The sequence below is a fragment of the Anastrepha ludens genome, chromosome 5, assembly GCF_028408465.1.
Source record: "Anastrepha ludens isolate Willacy chromosome 5, idAnaLude1.1, whole genome shotgun sequence".
Lineage (NCBI taxonomy): Eukaryota > Metazoa > Arthropoda > Insecta > Diptera > Tephritidae > Anastrepha > Anastrepha ludens.
The window spans coordinates 66,647,015-66,668,987 of record NC_071501.1 but is presented as its reverse complement, the minus strand read 5'-3'; the positions used below and the strand labels follow the sequence as shown (position 1 = coordinate 66,668,987).

General features: G+C 35.9%; 1 protein-coding gene across 1 annotated transcript; it reads right to left on the bottom strand.

Annotated features, from left to right (window-relative positions):
* Nucleotides 1-3,084: 3,084 nt before the first annotated feature.
* On the bottom strand, nt 3,085-6,865 carry LOC128863465 (nose resistant to fluoxetine protein 6-like). The gene is made up of 6 exons (XM_054102630.1): nt 6,417-6,865; nt 5,484-6,330; nt 5,292-5,411; nt 4,046-4,291; nt 3,441-3,987; nt 3,085-3,377 (listed from the first exon to the last, which is right to left on the bottom strand). The coding sequence occupies exons 1-6, from the start codon at nt 6,670-6,672 to the stop codon at nt 3,246-3,248; spliced, it is 2,148 nt and encodes a 715-aa protein (XP_053958605.1). The 5' UTR covers nt 6,673-6,865; the 3' UTR covers nt 3,085-3,245.
* Nucleotides 6,866-21,973: the final 15,108 nt, after the last annotated feature.

The following is a 21,973-nucleotide window of genomic DNA, read 5'->3' as shown; positions in this document are numbered from 1 at the left end:
ACGAAGAAGGCTGTAAAAGCAAACAACAGAATTAAAAAAATAACAAGAAAAAGGCTTATATTAAGGCATGTTTCTCTTCTAAAGCGAATTGCTAAAAATTTAATAATATAATAATTGTTTCGCCAATATAATGTAATAACTTTTGTTTTGAATTAATTTTTGAATTTTTCTTTAATTGACGTATGTATATATACCAATTCCATTATTCATAAAATAAATGTGCTATTCAGGTAAGCGTTCTTATCAGGTTATCTGCTTATTTGGTTATATTTTTACAGCATTTTGATCGAAAATAATTTTGATACCAAAATTTTAATATACAGAATTTCAGCTCTCCATCATTTTGATCATACAGAATTTTAAATACAGAATATTGAACCAAAAGAATTTAGGCTGAACAGAATGTTTTTTGATTTTTACAGAATTTTCATCCAAAAAAATTTTTAAAAGCAGAATTTAGTACCTCTCCCTTTTTTTCAATTGTAACTTTTTTATTTTTTTAAATCTGATGCCTATAAGTTTTTGTGCACCAGCTAAAAGTTTTGGGGAAATAATTTTTCACAATATAATCCAATCCAAAAGATTTTCGTACTTTATAGAAGACTTACATACAAATAAGGCTTTAGTTCTGACCAATACTACATAAAAGTACACAAAAAGTGTATTGTGGAGTTGCCATTTTCTTCAGATGATATTTGCAACAGAAAGTGCCTATTCATTATGAAATTTCTGTTTATTATTTTGAATTAATTATTTAATTGAAATAAGGAGTTAATTGTCTGCGAATATTTTCATGCTTGAATAAAATTTCTATTGCAGCTTCATTTCACAAACATCGATGCCATCTTTAGCGAACGCCTGTCAGGCTATATTTGCAGCTGTGCTTTTTGTATAAATTTCTTCATTTAACAATTTGTAATTATTACCATTGAAGAGCATTCCTTTGTCATTATTACAATATCCGAGGCGTATGTGTGTCTGTGTAGGTAAAATATTTTGAATTGCTCATTTGATTGCGCTTAAAATGCTACTTATCCTACTACCAGTTTTCATTAAAATTCCTTACACTCTTCCGGCCATGCACGTCACTGCTGTTCTCAGTACTCGATACGTGTTTTATTTTTATTTCAATTAATATAACTCAATTGGAAATAATGATTGCCATTTTCTCTATTTAATTAATTTCGAACGAATTTATTTTTATTATTTAAATTGTTAATGAAAATTTTTGGTGCGGAATTTATTATTGTTAATATATTTTCATAACGGGCCATTGTCTAATAGGTAGGCATGCCCAAGGGATGGGTGTGCAAGCACATGACTTCTGTAGAAGTTGTTTTGATGAGGAAGACGAAGAGACAAGCTTACACCTTCTGTGCCCTTGTCCTGCTCTATCCAGACGGAGATTTGCTATGCTAGACAGACATTTTTTTAACCAATTGGAAGATCTCAGTTCAGCAGAAATAGGAGGTATTTTAAAATTTTTGAAAACCACACAATGGTTTTAGGAGAAATAGGGAAAGCTCCCCACGTGGCATCACAAAGGGCTATGAGCCAGCTGATGGTTAATTTGCGGTTATCTATCAAATTTTCTTTCACTTTGTGGATGTTCTCCTCAATTTTGGATGTTGACGAGCTGCCACTACGTTTGTTATACTCGATGTATTCACAACCTCTTCTGCCACTCGAAAATGGCTGCTTTTTTAGAGTATCATTACCGAAACAGTTCTCAATGTTTCTAAGTGTTTCGCCTCATTGAATCTATTTTTAACACAAAATTTAATGCAAACTCTTTGTTGCAAATTTAAGTCCATTACTAAATCTATAAAAAATCTAAAACACGTGCAAAGGTAAATTTACTCAAAACAGCGTCTTTTTCATAAATGTAAAGCATTGGCGATACAATTTTGGAAGGAATGTTAATCACAGCTGTGGCAACCTAACAAAAAAAGTAAAACTCAAATCACTTGACTTAGAGAGTCACCTGGCGGTTGTTCCCGGAACTTTTGGATCAAGGTGTTGTATAGTGCGTTAAAAACTATAGCACTAGGGCGTGTTTATTTCTTACCTAATGTGAACAATTTTCTTATGAAAATACAAGTTTCAAAATTCGTGAAAATTAAACAAATTTTCGCAAAATTTTCTCACTTTTTAATCAACGTTTTGAACTACATGAAAGTTACACTTTACTATGCAAAATTCAATGAAATTTTAACTTAGATTGTTATGATTTTGGGAGCTATATTTTCGTAGGAAAATTACAAAAACCAAGTCAAACAAAAATAAATTGGCAAAACTTGTGAACCACTGCCTTTGCTATACTTATTTAACGCACTGTATAAGTATTAAAAATGTAAAAAAATGAAAAACAATTAAGTTAGTAAAACTTTTCACTGTATTGGGTTACTCCATTTTTTCTGCAGCTGAAATTTTTTTGAAGAAAGGAAGAAAAACAAAAATTATGTATAAATCAATTTTCGTTTGATTCAACATTGAAAGCTCGCACACCAATATTTTTGTTGAAACATCAAAATTTTATGCATTTTCTTTTCCAAAGCGAATTCCCAAAAGCTTAAAAGTTAAAGTAGCTTTGCTGCTAACTTAGATTTTTTTCCAAAAACAGTTATATCTGATTTTTGTTGTTCGTGTTCACTTCTATTCTGTTATGCTGTTGCATAAAAAACCGGTATTATAATACTCTACTGTAGTTGGGTAATCGGCAGCCGTAGCCGAATCGGTTGGTGCGTGACTACCATTCGGAATTCAGAGAGAACGTAGGTTCGAATCTCGGTAAAACGCCAGAATGAAGAAAAAGTTTTTTCTTCGAGTGTATTTCTGCCATAAAACAGGTCCTCATAAAAAATATCTGCCGTTCGGAGTCAGCTTAAAACTGTAGGTCTCTCCATTTATGGAACAACATCAAGAGCTCGGCCAAACACCCAGAAAGGGTGTACGCGCCAAAGTTATTACTTTATACCAGTTAGTTATTACTTTATACCAGTACATCGATTTAGACATTCAGCCCACAAGCTTATCTGATAAACATGAATACATTTAATGCGCAATACATTCATACTTACAAAATAAAAAAAGCAATAATCACCACAAATTTTATATATAACATGTACATACAAAACTATTTAACATTTCCCAGAAACGACTATAAATATAATATTTAATTCTAGTGCAGTGAGAAACCCATTGCCACAAATTAAAAAAAACTCATTTGCCTATGTATGTATTAGTTAGCCAAGTTTTTGCTTGATTTGGTATTTGACCAGCAGTCTTGATAAATTTTGATAGGGTATATCGAAGAGTAAAGTGAAGAGTATTGAAAATAGTAATAAAACGACCAAAAGTCCGATAAATTCGGCCAACTGCAAGTAGAGATTAAAATAATGAATTAATATAATTGAATTGTTCAAAACTATCTCGCTCACCATATTCAATGGATTGGCATACAGATTCGATTGACTAAATCCCGGCAACCCAAACGCCAACATTGGATTCAACAGGAACATCGCATAGGCAACTTTATTAAATTTCTGGAACACAAACGACTCGAAGATGCGGAAAAACCAACGCATATGACCTTTCGCATTTGCTAGAATCAAAACACTGCTGACCATAGAAAAGCAAAATCGCTCCAAGAGTAATATAAGGGTCGAATTGAAAGGGGAAAGATTGTGATAGGGAGGCTTAAAGATACAGCCGAAAAATATAAGAGGCACCAAGTAGCCAAAGAATTGTTTTGTGTTTTTACTTAAGGTAAACGGTAGCTGCCGCTGCTCTACATAGAACCAACCAGCGATGCCGCCAGAAATGTAAGCCAAAATGCGCGACAAAGGATTGATATAGATTTCAGTTAGAAATGCAAAAGTGGATTCGAGTGAGTGATCGAAGTTCAGTTTGAGACCGTTGGTGTAGGTGTACAGAATATTTGCAATGACGAGCACAGCGAGACAGATTTTTGTGCGGCCGGGATGTCTAGAAAGTGAAATTCATTTTAGCTTTTGTTTTTTCCCTACTTTTTATAAATACTTGCTTGACATATGTGAAGAGCAGCACTGTTGCCAACACTGAAAATTGCATGTCGCATGCTAGTGACCACGTCCAGAGTGCACACATATCATTGTGATTGAAGAAATTTTGTATGAACAACGCATTTCTCCACCAGTATCTTTCGCAATTTACATGTACCTTATGTGCGTTATGAAATAGCGATATGTCATCCATGAGTTGCGCGCCGAAGTCTGATAAGCCGATGACCAGCAAGTACAATGGAGCTAATCTGAAAGGGTAAACAAAAGGGTTATATATATATATATATAACAATAGAGCTGTGTCTAAATTTTTAAAATTTGAAAAGGAAATAATATAAGAAAGTTTATAGTTAGTTAGTTGGAAAAGTCGGAAAGTTTATAAAAACAAAAACCATTTCACGTTGACTTCAAGCTGTAATTGATAATGAAAGATACCCTACAAAGTACGAAATACCTTAAAATTTACAAAAATTAGAAATAAATAGATGCGCTTTTTTAACTCTATCATTTAAGCTGCAGGGTAGATTCTCTGAAAATATTTGTTTTTGTGCCTTACAACGAAATGTGGATGAATTTGAATTTGAATTTGAAAAGGTCGAGCCAAGGAGCACCAGGATATTTGGTGCACTCAGGCTAAAGAGCCCATTGTATTTAAAGCTCTGGAAAGGGGGTAGATAGTCAAGGAGAAAAGGAGAAAAGTATCAGAGAAAGAGATAGGAAAGAATAGAGACAGAGATAGAGATAGTTAATCCTGTGAGAATTTTCCAGATTCTTTGGCAAATCTGTAAATATCCTCCAGTTTTAGATAACGAATATTACTCATTCTCATGACATCGGAACCCAATACTCGTAGCCTTGCTCTAGCAAAGGCAGGACACTCACAGAGAAAGTGCTCAGTGCTATCCGCCTCCTCCAAGCAGGACAGGCATACCGGGTTCTCGATGATTCCAATGGTGGTCATGTGCTGACCCCATGGGTTGTATCCTGTAATGATGCCGACCAGCAACCGAATATCTTTCCTTAAGTTTTAGTAGAAAGTTTGACAGTTTTCTGTTCGGACTTGTAACAAAACACTTTGCAGTTCTGCAGCATTCCAGACCGGACCACACTTTTTTGTATTTTATGTTGATTAATGAAATACAGCAAAATGAATAAAAATGGTACGTGTGTCAAATAAGGTTTGAGTGACTGTATGCATACGTAGACAACGTCCTGATCATTTTACTCCATTTCTTCTGGTTTACTTACCTCAAGTAGCGGTGAAATAAATGCATTCCAATTAACTTTAAATTTTGTGTCAAATTATTTTGACGTATAATCTGCAATAACTTGACATTCCGGAAGTGGTTGTAGGCTTGCAAGAAACCGCTTTAAAATAAGAAATTGCAAGTGAAATTCAAAAAAAATATTAAAAATATAGGTCATAACTTTTTTGCATACCTGATCGTAAAAAATATATCAACAAATATATCCACATTTCCGATATGTACTTGATAACTGAAAAGCGTCAACTTGTTTCTTGTACCACTGAAGAGGAACATCAAGTAATGATAAAAAGTGACGCATAAGGCGCTACCAAAACGCAAGCCGTTCAAGGCGGCAAATGTTTGACTCGCTTTGGTTGGAGTGAAAATGTGCCGCCAATTTGCTTGGATGTCATAGCAAGCGATAAGGTCGGCTGCCGGCACTACTTGTTGTAGTGCTTGTTGGGAATCGGAGTGTGGAGCCTTAGTGCCATTTTCGTCGCCAGTAGCCACTTTCGTCACCTTTTCTTTAAGTATTTCTATATCCTGCAATTTCTTGCTTGACATGGCAACTACCGTAAGGCCAATTGTTGTTAGTATAAAAATACAGCAGAGATATAAGGAGGCTCTCGTGAAAGTCGCCGCTTTCAGCTTCAAATCCTTCGTATATTCATATTGCAAATGCATATCGTACAGCTCATTAGCGGCAAAAAGATCGGTCGCCAAGTAGGCATTTGTAAGGCGCCGAATTTCACGCTCAGAGCAAGCACTGGGCAAACAAAGAGCCACATGCACGCGAGTGGCAAAAACAAGCACAAGTGGATCCACCTGCCAGCTGGAATTATGTCGCAAATAAACGACACGAAAGTCGGTTGCGAAGGGCGCCACTGAGGTTAGTAGCTCGGCATTCATATGATGTGACAGATGCGCGGAAATTTGCATATTCGTAGGCTGCCCTACCGCGCCGCAAACCTCACGATTGCCCAACCAGAAATTGTTACCGAATGTGAAACCTGGCTCGACACTGGCTGAAGCGTCGAACACTATTCGCCGCACAGTAAAAAATGTGAACAAGGTAAAAGTTATTTAATTTTCAAAAAATGAAAATAAAACACATTTACCCACTTACTTTTCAAAGCCCATGGCAATTTATTCATTACACCCTGCTGGAATAGCAGAAGGTGGGCGTGACAGCGCTGTTCGATGAAATTCTCATCACTTAGAGTTGATAAGCCATATAAGAGCGATGTGCTTTGGAATGTTCTGTGTGAATTCTGCTGGGCAATTGACGCTGCCGTCACTGTGTTTGGGTGCGCAGAGACAATTGCAGCTGTCAGTTGGATTAGTGTGACCATAAAGAGTAAATTGATGCTATTCTTAAACATCGCGTCTAGAACATTGAGGTGGAACGCTAAACTAATATTTGATAAATTGTTTTTTTAACTTTTTATTTGTATTTATTCCTACATAATTACACTAGCACATGCATAGCTACAGAATTTCCTTTACTTTCGCTATTTCACTTATCATAATACGCGTATTTTTATTGCGCACTGTTTACACTAGCTGCAATGGCAACTCGAGTAGCACTAAGTTTCAAAATCTGTTATAAACAAAACATCAACTAAAACTTTCAGATGTTTTTAATCATATTTCTATGGGTGGCACATATCTATAATAAAGTTGCTGCTGATTAAACTTCAACCCATTAACTCATTGATGTATTTGTATGTATGTATATTTATGTGTGTGCACGCAATTGTTTGTAGGCAAGCGACTTAGTTGCTGACAATGGGGAAAAAATAATGCATTCGAGATGCTGCTAATAATCTTTCTACCCATACGAGGTGGAGTTGTAAGTTCATTGCCTAAAGTGATTTCTGAATAAAAATGGAGGCGTTCTTTAAACTAACAACGGATTACGCAACGAAGAGATAAGTCAGTGTTTTGCCACTTAGGTTGCAAACTTATCAGCTGCCCTTCGCATATACATACATCCGACGACAAAAGGGGTTTGCATTTCTTTGTGGCACTTATCGCGTTATTTGAATATAAAAATACGCTGTCGGCAATAAGACGAACAAATTTTGAACAATGCGATTTCAGCTAAATGTTTTATTTGGTGTCACTTACGAAAATACAAAAAGCGGCCGGAAAATGTAGATATGGCATGTTATTTATGTTTTTGTTTCTTGGAACAAACAAGCAAAGAAAACACGAAGTATTAAAATTAATCCAGTTCGGAACTATTACATGTGAAGTGACCAAAGTATTTGGATGTTGTCACTAATTTCCTAAAACTGATTTGTTTGCAAGCTTGAGTAGAATAAGAAGTACAGTCCAATCGTGATAGTCCGACACATACGGGACCGACTCGTTGTCGGATTATCAAATATTCCGGACTACCGAAGGTTCCATTTAATCAATGTTAATTCGAAAACTATGATCAAAATGCATAATGCAAAAATAATCTTTTTTAATTAATATCTCTTTTAGTGGGGGAACAAAACCGTAACTGCTAAAATTAAAGAAAATAATTACACGCAAAATTTTTAGTTTTTTAATACATATGCAGTTAATATAACACATGAACGTAAGTATATACATTATTGTAAATACATATGTAAAAACCAGCTTACGTTGAAACACAAAATATGAATTACGAAAGCGAAATGAGCTACTTAACATATGTAATCGAGAATACTTTTTTGTTTTTTTCTTTTATAAGACTCGGCAATCACTTTTTCTTGGACCTTCTTAAGCTGGAGTACAGTTTCCATATCAATACCACGTTCTTGTGACCAGCGTATCAGTGTCGTAGCAGCCAAAGTGGCCTTGTCACTGCTGACAGTGAATTGCGTCGAAGACACCTCAACCTCGTCATTTGTGCGGCCTACATCTTCCGGGTCATTTTGAGCTGCCGTGAATTCTTCAATTATCTCGCCATCGGTGAAATCGGCATTAAGATCTGCCTCTAACAACCATTTTTCTAAGTCTTCACGCGGTAGTCCTTCATTCGGACTAAACTTGACATTTTGATAGGAACAAACCATAGACAGAGAATCTAAAAACTCGTCAGTTTCATCCTAATTATCTGGTAACTGTTCTAATAAAGGATTGTCTGGCCAAACGTTTTTCCACGATTTAACAATGTTGGAAGTTGATACTTGATCCCAAGCATAGGCTGAATTTATCACAGCATTTTTAATATCAAACCTTTTCAAAACCTCTGAAATGTCACTTTGTGCGTCACTCACTATATCCATTTTCATGGCTTTTATTACATTCTGATCGAGGGGCTGTATCAAGGCAGTAGTGTTTTTTGGTAGAAACATGATCTCGATGTACCCATCTCGAGTTTTTAGTTTCATGTTTTCTTCATCATAGATCGGATGTCCTGGTGCATTATCCAATAAAAGCAGAGCTTTTATGCGAAGATCATTTTTTGTTAAAAACTGCAGGAACAAAATTTTCGGTTTACCACTCTTTAAAAACTTCACGTGAAACTCATGCTCGGCTTTGAGATTTGTAAACAACAGGGAGGGTTTCTAATTTAAAATTTTTAAAAGAATGCGGCCTTTTGAATTTCCCTACAGCTAAAAGTTTCAAACATTTGTGCAAGGGATCAAAGTTAAGCGTTCTTTTCTAAGCTTTCGACCGGGTGCGCCGACTTCACCATGTGTAACAAAGGTTTTGGTCGGCAGTTGACGCCAATTTAAACCTGTCTCATCTGCATTATAGACCTGGTCAGGAGTAAGGCCAACTTCTAAAATTTTTTCTCTGAGTTTGGCCTTAAAATTTATCGATTTGTGATTCGTCCGCAGAAAGCTTTTCACCACTCACTTGAAGAAATCGTATGCCGAAACGGGTTTTAAAATTGTCAAGCCAGCTGTCACTAGTACGGAAATCATCCTTCTTAAAAATTTTACCATACAAAAATTTCGCCTTTTCTTTTAAAATTTCACCTGATATTGGTGTGTTCCTATTTCTTTGTTGTTGAAACCAGACATGTAATGCTTCTTCAACTTCTGGGAATTCACCACTCTTTAAAGTTTTTCGGTTTCCCGATTGACTTACGACAGATTTTATGAACTTTTCAATTTTATCTTTGCGCTTCATTATGTCATATACCTATAGTATAGTAGCTCGCCCGACTCCGTACATCCCACTTAGGTAAAGAGATGTTTCACCACGCTCGTATCGCTGAATTATGGCCCATTTATCATTCAGCGTAAGTGTTGTATTGTATGTTTACGTAGTAAACTAAAACCAAATCACAAAATAACGACACGAAAAGACAGAAAAAAATCACATCAACACCGTCAGAAATCGCGAGAGAACTGGCGTCGTTCAAATTTAATATAATGACAAATATGTTGTGACCGGGAAACAAAACACAATCGCCCTCTGCTGCTCTGCTACGACTGATCAAAATAAAATAATGCCAATTGCATCCATAGACGTTATGAGGTTGTCGGATTACCGAACGTGTCGGATTAAGAATGGCGGACTATCACGATTGTACTGTAATTTGAAAATATTTTGAAAAAGGTTTAATAATTTCCATATTTATTCAATTTTGAAAATTTTGGTATGGAGGTTTTTAAAGCGAAATATCTTCGGGTCTTTTTAACATATTTATATTTTTTTTTTCGATACTATTTTAGGATTAATGATGCTTTTTAAAGAAAATTGTGTAGGAAAAAAAACATTTTTTTTTGTCATTGTTAATAACCACCGTGTACAAGATATTGCTTTAGGAAAGTGCCAGCATATTTACTCCTATACCATATTTCGTCCGTTTAGAAATATATCGAAACATCGCTACGTACTTTTCGCTGAGTCACTGTACGTATTTATTCAGAGATTGCTGAATATAAACTCAGCTATTAATGAAAAGATAAGAAAAAGTCTAGGGGAGTGTTGGCGACAAACTAATTTATCCCAATAATTTCGAACAAAATAATAAACAAATGTCCAAAAGAAATGTTCCACAAAACAAAAAATTGTCCAGAAAAAAAATAAATTTTCCAGAAAAAAAATTAAAAAACAAAATTTTATTTTCCAGAAAAAATTTTTTTTTTAATTTTGTATGTTCGAGGGGGGTTCAAAAAGTACCCGTTTTATAAATTTAGACACCATTTTTTATTGCACCATGTGCTGGTGCGTTATTGTGGTGAACCCACACCTCTTTCGCCAAATTCAGTCATGTCTCCTTCAAGTTTTTGTGAAAGTGGCCACATAATTCACTTTAGTATTATCCAGTGATCCCTCTTTCTTTTTCAGAAGAATCCATTACGATAACGCCGTTTGCATTCCAAAATATTTCCGGCCGATGAGACTGTCGTCGCCTTCTTTGTCCTTCCCACTGCCTTATCCGCATCCATTTGTTGTTGCTTCAGCTGCTGATGAGGGTGCCCTATTTGTTTTTTTTTAAGGTTATAAAAGCGGGGTCACAAACATGGTTAGGCGTAGTTTTTGCACGTTTTACAAATTTTTAGCGTTGAGAGCTCTCAACCTGATTTTTTCATCTATAAAATATCACAAGTTTCGAATTGATTTGAAGTCTGGGCTGTTTTCTTTAAAATAAATTGGACTTATCCCAATTTATTCTTCAAGTTTCATACCTTAAATAACCCAAAGATAAATATTTATTATATCCATAAGCAATAATATATAACATATAATGATAATTGGTTCATACGCTTTTCATATTTTGGCGTTGTGCACTCTTTAGATCTCTACAAATGCTTCTTTCTACAAAGTCTTTAATGGTTGTATTTCTTTTTAGCAGTGCTTTATTTTGATAGCTGATATATTTTGGAGACATTTCTTTTGCCAGGTGTTAAATAAAAAATCCAAAATTTGGTAAAAAATGTTAAATCATTACCACTATAAATCAAACCACTATAAAAAAATGAAAACTAAACTAAACAACTAAATTTATATTTTCGATGAGGTAGATATTTCCTATCAACATAGTCATCCAAAAAGCTCGGAATAAAATAATGAATCGAAGTAAGGGCATCAGAGCACATTCATTGTTCACTTCGGTCTGGTGCTGTCATTGGATCATTATTTAAAAAAATTCAGCTGAAAATCGATGCATATGAACGTCGGTTTCTTGGCTTATTTTTGATGGTATAGCTACTGACGAAGTGTAGTTTCAGCAAAACTGTGTGACATGCCACATAAATAATAATAATAAATTTATTGTTAATGATGGGCCCGTAGAGAATAGTTTTACAATTTTCTGCAACAATTTGGCCACTTAGACGACACTCTTTAAAACTATTGAATTCTTTTATCTATATGACCATCTAAAAGTTTATGCGAATAAATCAAAAATAACTGAGCCTCAAAGGTAATCTTTGAAGTAGTTTAAAATTTGCATTATAGATTTTGGGATGCTCTTTTCGAATTTCAACTTTGCCACCTCGTATCTGCGACGCTAGCGTCGCCATATTGAAAAAATGGCACCTAAACACAGTTTTTTAGAATATCTCCATTCCGAGGCATTTTATGAGAAAAACATATGTATACAAAATTAAACTAGAGATAATTTTCTAGATTTTATGTTATTAGGAGTTTTTTATAAAATCAATAGTTTTTGGCGTACGAGTGCCACAAAGTAATATTCACCACGTTTTTTCGTATATTTCTCTACAATAATCTTCTACTATAGCAGGTTTTAGAAAATCGACTTCGAAGGCATGCGTAAATGCGTTAAATCTTCAATGTACAAGGAGACATAAATGTTGGCGATGCAATATATGTCATCGACGGAGGGCACTTATTACACCGCGTCATTTGGCATCGTAGTGAACCATTTTCATCTATTTGCAGTAACTACATCACGTGCGTTCGATCTAAATATAAATCCAATACCATAATCGTACTCGACGGATATCCTGAAAATGTAGCAAACTGTAGTACTAAAATTGCGGAGCGATCCCGACGATCACGAATAACTGCTTCAGTAGACATACTTTTGGATGAGACAATGATTCCAACTGCGTCACAAGATAAATTTCTGGGAAATGATGTGAACAAGAACTGCCTCATTAAAATGTTGAAAACAAAATTTGAAGCTGCGAGTTTCATGGTCTCACAAGCCACGGAAGATGCGGATACGCTAATCATCAATACCGCAATACGTGTTTCACCGTAATAGTGGTCGGCGAAGATACAACAGGTGGCGCAAAAGTAACCTTGCGATGTTTTTTGGCTGTAATTTAAAAAAAATGAAATAATTTGATTCTTCTTGTGAATTATTTTTATTTGGTCTTTTAAATTCGAAAATATGATGTCATGTAAATGGCCGCCGCCACAATTGATTACCATTTGAGCCCTTTTTATGGCATTTTCCATCACTTTGGTCAAAACTTCTGGCGATAGGTCCTCACATTCTTGACGGATATTGTCTTTAAGAGCTGCAAGAGTCTGAGGCTTGTTGACATAAACCCGCGACTTCAAAAAGCCCCACAAAAAGAAGTCTGAAGCGGTCAAATCAGGCGATCTTGCTGGCCAATGCAAATCGCCAAAACGGGAGATTAGGCGCCCGGGAAATGCATCCTTCAGCATATCGGTTGTGGCACGTGCAGTGTGTGCTGTTCCACCGTCCTGTTGGAACCACATGTTTTCCAATCCCAATTCATCAAGTTACGGCAAAAAGAACTCGTTAATCATTGCTCTGTAGCGATCACCATTCACAGTAACCGTTTGGCCCGCGACGTCTTCGAAGAAAAAAGGTCCGAAGACTCCTCCAGCAAAAACAGCACACCATACAGTGACTTTGAGCGGGTGTAATGGCTCTTCGTGGGTTACACGCAGATTTTCAGTGCCCCAGAAGCGTAAATTTTGCTTATTTACGTACCCGCTAAGATGGAAACGGACCTCATCACTCATGATTATTTTTGATGAAAAATCATCTTCCTCTTGGTGGTGATTAAGGATGGCTTGAGCGTATGTTAGACGCGATTGGCGGTCAGCAGCTAACAGCTGATGCACCGTCTGGACTTTGTACGGAAACATCTTCAAATCTTGTTCCGCGTTCTGGAGCAGTGTAGCGTAACATTGCTTATTAACCTGTATTTCGCATGTGTTTACTACACAAATGTCAAAACAGAACTGACATTAGGGGCCAATCGCAAAATGTATAGCATTTTCTGATGGGAGGATTACTTTAGCGCCATCTGTTAGATCTTCTTATTCTTTTGACAGCTCTACTATGTACGCGATCAAACGTGTACTTTCTCAAACCAGGAAAAGGTAAAATTACCCAACAAATATATTCCACTGAAAGTATTATAGATCATATTCTATTTCTGCATGCATTCAGTGGCTGTGATACAACATGTGCACTCTTGTCAAAACTTATTTCTTGCAAATGTAAAAAGGGATGTCAGAAGGCCTGTGGATGCAGAAAAGCTGGGTTAAAATGCTCCGTTATATGCACAAATTGTAGTGGTGCTTGTAAAAATTCGCAAGTGCAATTGGATTACGATGAAGAAGAAAAAACTTCAACTATTTTAGAGCAAACGTTTGATGAAACGGACAACGAAGAGAATTGTGATGAGTCTGGTAATCATATCGCAGATGATGGGGACGAGATTTCAGTCTGCGACGTCTTGATCGGCGCCGAAGACGAACTCGCAACGCCTGGTCCATCAGGAATGGTAAAACGTAGGAGATTACGCTAAATTTGAGAAAGTGCGCATCACATGTGGATTAGGCCTACAGGGGACACCACGATAAAAGAAACGCGCCGCCTACTCTACCTCCAGGTGGTGTGGAAATGAGTTTTTTTTCGAAAACGCATATTAAAATGTACTTTGTAGGGCTCATACGCCAAAAACTATTGATTTACAAAAAAATCCTAAGAACATAAAATGTAGGAAATTATCTCTAGTTTAATTTTGTATACATATGTTTTTCTCACAAAATGCCTCGGAATGGAGATATTCTAAAAAAACTGTTTTTAGGCGCCATTTTTTCAATATGGCGGCGCTAGCGTCGCAGATACGAGGTGGCAAAGTTGAAATTCGAAAAGAGCAAAATCTATAAAAGTTATCCAGTTTCAAAACTCCCGCAAAACTTTCCAGGTCAAACTACCAGATGACTGGACTATTATCCCTGACGCTAATACGCATCTTCTCTACATAAAAAATGTCATCCATTCTAAATTTTAGAATTTATTAAATATTTTACAAAGCTTGAAACTTGGATCAAAATGGTATTTGTTATAGATTGAACTATATTACAAAAAAAATTCAAATTAGAAAATAAATAATCAAAACTTTTCAATATGTGGTGGGTCTATAATTTTGCGTCGGAGTATACATTTTTTGTTTTGTTTTTAATAAACACTTTTAGTAATATTTAATATGTTTATAACACTTCATTATCTGCGAATTATCCCATAACCACCTAGGACAACTTAAGAAAGAATTTCACTGTTGCTCGAAAGCAAAATTTCTTATGAATACTCACATATTTACACATTTATTTTATTCACATATTTCATTAATGAAAATATATGCAAATGAACTAAAAGGTTATAAAAAATTGTTTATACTTAAGCGGCTTTTGCTTCTGATATAATTATTAAAATGCCATAGCTCTGAGTCACAAGTAAAAGCGAGCTTAGACGGTCAAAGTGCTTAACCAGTTGATCTGTTTTAACATTCAAACGCATTTACGAATACGTAGTTAATGCCCCGTAGGGAAATCCACTTGTTGAGGACTGTGGAGATTTATTGAATTCCTTCTATTTTCCATATAATTGAATTGATGAATTTTATTGAGAGAAACTATCATTTTAGATAGTATAGCTTTTTATGGATTTTTTTTTAATTCACTGATGGTGAATTCGTTCCGAATTCTTGACTTCGAGTAAGAACTGAGTGCAAAATTACCTTCGCTCTTTATATTTTCTAAAGTATCTGCCTCTCTCAACTTTATTGTCGGACTTAGCTGCAGGATTTTATTGCATGATATATTTTTTCAGACATTTACATAGGCGAGTAGTACTTTAAAGACTACTGAAAATTCGGTGGACCGACCGTATCTTCAACTTTGAAGTGCTTCGAAGAGTTAATAGCAAAAGGGAGCTTCTAAGAAACATCAAACGCAGAAGAACAGCCTACCTACCTAGGCTGTTGTAATGCTGAAATTATAAGTATAGTCTCCTTATGAAGGGTAATCAGATTGGAGGTAATTTTTCTAATAAGGTTTTTTGACAGACCACAAGTGACTACACATATTAATACATAACCTTTTTCAGTATTCATTGACATTTCATCATGGAAAGACTTACGCCTCAAAAACGTTTTCATAACGTACAATTTTATTACGCAAATCGACGCTCTGTGACAGTTTAGTGGTGGTGTTCAGCGGTGAGGCCCATTTTTACTTATTGGCTACGTCAATAGGCAAAATTGCCGTATTTGCCGTTGAAAACAACCGTTTAGTGGGGCCTATGGGCAAGAGGAATCATCGGCCCATGTTTTTTTCAAAGACGAGTCCGTCGCCAATATAACAGTGAATAGCGAACGCTAACGCTCCAGGATGAACCACTTTTTGATGACGGATGGCGGAAATTGAAGCCCCTGATCTCCATAACAGTTGGTTCGACAAAACCGCGCTAATTGCCATACAGCCCGAGAAAGCGTCGGTGACCAATTTATTTCTCGTCCCTCACCAAGATCGTGTGATATCATACCTTTGAACTCTTTTTTGGGGGTATGTAAAGTCTAAATGCTTTGTGAATAAACCAGCTTAGATTGAGGCATTGGAATCCAACATTACTAAAGCTATTCACGAGATATCGACCAAAGTCCTCCAGCGAAATATGCAAAATTGGTTTTTACGGGTAACCGAATTACGGCTCAGTTGCGGCCTACATTTTAAAGAGCTATCTTTGAATGTGATTCTGCACAAACATAATAAAGATTGCCCAATCAATTTGAATTTTCGCTGTTTTATTTCTGTTTAAAATCGGATACCTCTAAATTGAGCAGCTTTTACTTATACTGCAAGAAAAGCTTGAAGGAAAACGAGGCATCGGACGAAAGAAGTTATCATGGCTGCGGAATATACGTCAATGGATTGAGGTTCAAAATATTGGTAATCTTTTGGAGTGAGCCAGAAAAAGAGATAGTTTTTCAATTTTTTGAAAAAAAATTATGGATTTGTATTTACATTTCTTTTTAATCAATTTATTAAATATGTACCTACATATTATTTTTATCCACTGAATTTTTTGCATTTTATTTTATGCATGATCGTTTAAATTCAGAAAGCAGGAGAATTCCAAATTAAGATTAAGTAAGTACTTAAAACAATAGCAAGTTGTTAATTTTGATTATCATTTCATTCGCCTGGCACATGCTTGCAAATCTCATACGACTTATGCTTACGAATAGCTCAATAAATTTGAGAAATATGTATATATACCTATGTATAATTGGCGCGTACACCCTTTTTGGGTGTTTGGTCGAGCTCCTCCTCGTATTTGTGGTGTGCGTCTTGATGTTGTTGTACAAATGGAGGGAGCTACAGTTTCAAGACAACTTCGAACGGCAGATAGTTTTCTTTTTTTTATGAGGAGCTTTTTCATGGCAGGTTTGCCAATGCCTGCCGAGGGGCGACCGTTATTAGTTTTTGGTTTTATTAATTTCGGTGTTTTCACCGAGATTCGAACCGACGTTCTCTCTGGGAATTCCGAATGGTAGTCACGCACCAACCCATTCGGCTACGGCGGCCGCCATTTGAGAGATACTAGAATTTAAAAAAACGTGTAATCAAAGAGTTATACCTCATAAATACCTCTCATCCTGCTACTCTTCCCCTGTCATTTTAAACATTTTGTTACAAATAAATAAAACCTTTTTCGTAAAAAATTATAAAACTATTTTTTTGTTATCTATTTGAATGGGTGTGTCTTTGGAGTACCAGAAATTTGTCAATGAAAAGTAAGCAAATTAAGTTGCGAAGAAGTATTCTCGAACTTCATAATAATCTTACCCTAACTAACCTAATACCATTGCTTCCTCGATTCAAAAATGTTAGTCCATTTAACACCGTGCTGATAACTTTCTAGATCTACTGTATGCCACTATGAAGAGTTCGCATAATGTCAAACTTTATTAGGGGGAAGAAATCCAATCCAAAGAAATCCAAGAAGTCGTAAATGGTCACTAAAATAGTCACTTTGTTGAGGCAAATTTTGGTTGTGGCATTAGATTTGGATATATTTTGAACTAGTAAGAATAATTTCACAAGCAATCAGTTCTGGGTTCAAAATATATACTTGTAGTAACTCTTGGGTTGGATTGGTTGAATTCGTAGCGTCTTTACCGAAGACTTTTATTTAAATAAAAAACAATAATTATATCAATAAGGAAATCAATTATATATTCGTCGTTGCTGTTTATAACTCCTTGCCACCTCTCAACCAATTTGCTGATGCCGTTCCGCCAAAAATTACCTCGGCTTTGGCGTATCTCCAGGAGCCACCGACCCTTTCTTTGGCTTCATATTGATGCATAGGCACAATTTTTCATCTTCCGTCACGATTCGGTACAAAAAGCGCTGTTTATGTTTCAAAAGTGATTTGAGACGTTCTTCAACGAATTCAGAAAGTCCTCCGCTGCGGGACGTGTCATCGAAGTCAAAGGCGCTATTTTTGAACTTTGCAAACCATTTCCGTGTTGTAGACCCGCCTTCTCCATATGCGTCGCAAATGTCTCGGGCTACTTCGGTGGCTTTTTGATTTCGATGAAAAGCAAAGAAGGCAGGTGTCGAAAATATTGACGTTCGCTTCCTGGTATTCCATTTCTAAAACTCAAGATATATAAAAATACAATTAACATAGGTTTGTAGAGCAGAAAGAGTTCTATCGAATGAATACTTACTCACAAAGAAATGCTGAAACCAAAATTTTCTCACGTGTGCAGATTTTCCTGCAGAGTTTACAAACAAGCCGTATATCTAACACTTCATTGTGCATGCAAATACTTGACAGTGCCTGTAAAAATACAAAATGTATTTAACTTGACGCATCAATTAAAGTAAATTAAAAACAAGCTCAGCTTAAGCGGTGACTAGTTTTTAAATTAGTGCATTTGCTGTTTACCGGGGATCGAGTGCGAGAAAAAATAAGTCAATTATATTAATTTGCAGCAATTATTTTTTAGCTGGTTTGGCAATCAGCTCCGATAGAAGATTAGTTTGTTTACAAGTGCTATGCAATGCTATGCTATGCTACTACGGCATTAAAACTTTACTCTCATAGCGATTCTTTGTAGTTACTGTGCTGGTAATAGCCTAAGGGTGACGAGTTAGACGTAGGCACATATGTATGTATATACAGGGTGAACGAAAACAAACCATAACTTTTTTGTGTGAAATTACTTTTTATTGACTTCAAAGACAAAATTGTTCAAAAATGGTTACAATTTTAACATATATTCACTTTAGCTCGATATGACCACCTTTCGCCTTGACTATAGCCTTCAAACGTTCAAAAAATGAGTTGCATGCTGCGTATTTTCGTGCGTATTTTACACATAATTTCACTTTTGTACGATTTTTGCATACAAAAAATTATTCGCAAAATATAACGGAACTATTTATATTTTCTTTGAAATATTGAGCATTCAACAAGTGATTTTAATCGCGGATAGCGGCACGTGTTGTTAAAAAATAAAATTGAATCTTCAAACACGTATAAGAGGCATATTTTGTATTTTTTTTATAAAAGTGGTAAAAATGCAACAACTGCTGCTGCAGAAATAAACACTGTTAGCGGAGAGGATACCGTGAGTGTAAGGACTGCGCAAAAGTGGTTTTAAAAATTCCGAAGGGGTCACTGCGACGTGGAGGATGTCCCGCGCGCTGGTCGTCTTGAAGTCTTTAACTCCGACGCCTTGCTCGAACTCGTGAAAGCTGAGCCAAATTTGGCGGTCGATATGATAGCTTAGAGGTTAAATTCTTCGCAAGAAACAGTTGACAGGCACCTGGTTCAGTTGGGAAAGGTTTCAAAGCTGGGAAAATGGGTTCCGCATAGACTTTCCGTCGCCAACCTTCAGCAGAGAGTGAATGTGTGTTCTCAGCTGCTGCAACGGCTTGAAAATGAAAATTTTTTGAACCGTATCGTCACTGGTAATGAAAAATGGGTCCTTTGCAATAATCCTGTTCGCAAACGCCAATGGTTAGATAAAGATGAAACACCAGAACCGACCACCAGAGAAGGCCTTCCCTCAAGAAGATTCTCTTGTCTATTTGGTGGGATATGGCCGGTATTGTTTATTATGAGCTTCTGGAACCAAACCTGACGATAATTGCTGATTATTATTCCCATCACCTATCACACCTAAATGAGGCACTTAAAAAACTCGACCGTGTTTAGTGAATAGACCCCAAGTTTTGTTTCACCACGACCACGTAAGACTGCATACCGCAAGGCAAACATTAGGCAAGCTGAACGAGCTCGGATGGGAGCTAATGCCGCACTCACCATACTCTCCGGATATTGCTCCTTGTGATTATCACCTTTTCAGTGGACTTCAAACCCATATGAGTAACAAGAACTACTCCTCAAAAGATGCTATAAAAAGGGATATCGAAGCGGGATTTGGCTCCAAGGACAAACAATTTTTTGAGCAGTGAATTAAAAATTTGCCTAAACGTTGGGAAGACATTGAAAATAATGAAGGAAAATTTATTATTGTTTAATAAATACTTTAAACATCTTTCTTATTATTTTAACCCCACCTTTAAAAAACGCACGAACTTGTGGACTGACCTGATATATTTAGACTTTCTGAAACCCTGAAAAATAAAATCTCTTATTAATACTTCTAGCCAAATCCAATTACTCCAAAGCAATAACAAGAAAATAAATATGTAAATAAACAGCATTACATTTCACGGCTAACGACCTGCTTTGCGCTGATCAGGTTGCCAATAGAAAAAAGAAAAAAAGCAATAACATGAAGTAAAATAAAAGCAATCAAAAGCAAAATAATATATGTAGTTGAGTTGTTCGATGAACTTCAATGTTGTTGGGCATTGTTAAAAATGTAATTCAAAAGTTTCGCCGGGCTGATGCTGAGGGACAGCTGAGGGGGGAGAAATTACGACTAGAACGACCGCCGACTACTTCAACCTGGCGAGGTTAACCTACCCCAGTGGTGAGAAACAACCATGGCAAATTGTTGTGATGGTCGAACAAATAAAAAACAAATACCAAAAATTCGAATAACAAACGCAAACAATGCAAACTTTTAACTACTTAAGTTTGTTGGTTTTTGTACGAAGCGAAAATTGAATAAAAGTGGATAGTGGCTTAAAATCATACTCGTATATCGACGGAAAACGTGGACTTGAAAATTTTAGGGGAGAGAATTTGAAATTTTAGTTTAAAACCTACAAGCAAACATAGCTAAGTGCGAATAATGAATGATACAATTCGTAGTGGAAATGGAGTGTATTTAAAAGTTGGTTAGTGTCGCACTTTAATCGTAGGCAAGGGTGAATGGAGAGAGCGTTTAATATCGAGACTGCAATTAAAATGAATTTGGTGATACATTTTAAATTTAAAATATTTAACGACAAAAACCTGTTTCTTAAACTCTATTTTCTAACCGCCCTTTAGTTTAATGATTCTCGTTGAATATATTCTAGGCGTGAAACGTCTCTTCCGGAGTGATTTTTTAAGATAGCAGATCTTTACAACTTTCGAAAATCGCTATTCTGCCTACATAATTTTTTTTCGGATTTCAACTATTTGTTTTGGGCAAAGCTTTTGATAATATTTGGCAATGCTCAATTTTCGCTTAGGCCGCTGAGAGCTCATTGACTTAAAAGCAACCTTGCATATGCCAAAGTGGTCTCTCTGGATAATTTTCGGAAACAGCTGTGGTTATATTAAAATAATCCTTGTACAATTTAGCAGAATAATTTTAAAACTTTTCGAGTTATTTGCAAAGCAAACCAAACCAGCAGATAGGCCACCAAGATCGTGTGATATCAAACGTATGGACTTTTGGACATTTTCGGTCACCGTAGCCGAAGAGGTTGGTGCGTGACTACCATTCGGAAGAGAGTCCATGCGACTCCAAAATGAAGAAAAGGTTTTTTCTAATAACGGTATATATATAACGTCTATATATATATGTAACCTCTAAGCGCTTTGTGGATAAACCAACTTCAATTGAGGCATTTATAAACCAACTTTACTAAAGTTATTCACGAGATACCGACCGAAGTCCACCAGCGAGTCATTCAAAATTATTGTTAATGGATGGCCGAATTACGGCGCAGTTGCGGTCAACATTTGAAAGTTATTATCTTTCAAAAATAAATCTTGTGAATGGTTTTACACAAAAATAATACAGATTGACCAATCAATTTAAATTTTCGTTGCTTTACTTTTTTTTTTTTATATTTGTTTATTTATTTCCAATTAAAAATATTAAGTACTACAATGAACAATAGTATTAGTATAGTAATGATGTGTCGTACAATGTCTCTAGACGAGCTCTCAAGTACATTTTTTATCTGATGCCGAGTAACTTTTCCTTAGTATTGAAACTAATTTTGTTTTAACTTAGAAGTTATTAAAATATTTTATATCTTTGATGCAGGGAAAAGGGAAACAAAAACGATATAACGATTTTG

What these genes read in the sequence shown, in the direction of transcription:
- LOC128863465 (XM_054102630.1), bottom strand. Translation starts at nt 6,672, where the DNA reads ATGTTTAAGAATAGCATCAATTTACTCTTTATGGTCACACTAATCCAA. An exon ending in TTATTTCACCGCTACTTGAG is followed by an intron (nt 4,292 to 5,291) that starts GTAAGTAAACCA and finishes TTACCCTTTCAG; the next exon opens with ATTAGCTCCATTGTACTTGC. An exon ending in ATGCCAATCCATTGAATATG is followed by an intron (nt 3,378 to 3,440) that starts GTGAGCGAGATA and finishes CTCTACTTGCAG; the next exon opens with TTGGCCGAATTTATCGGACT.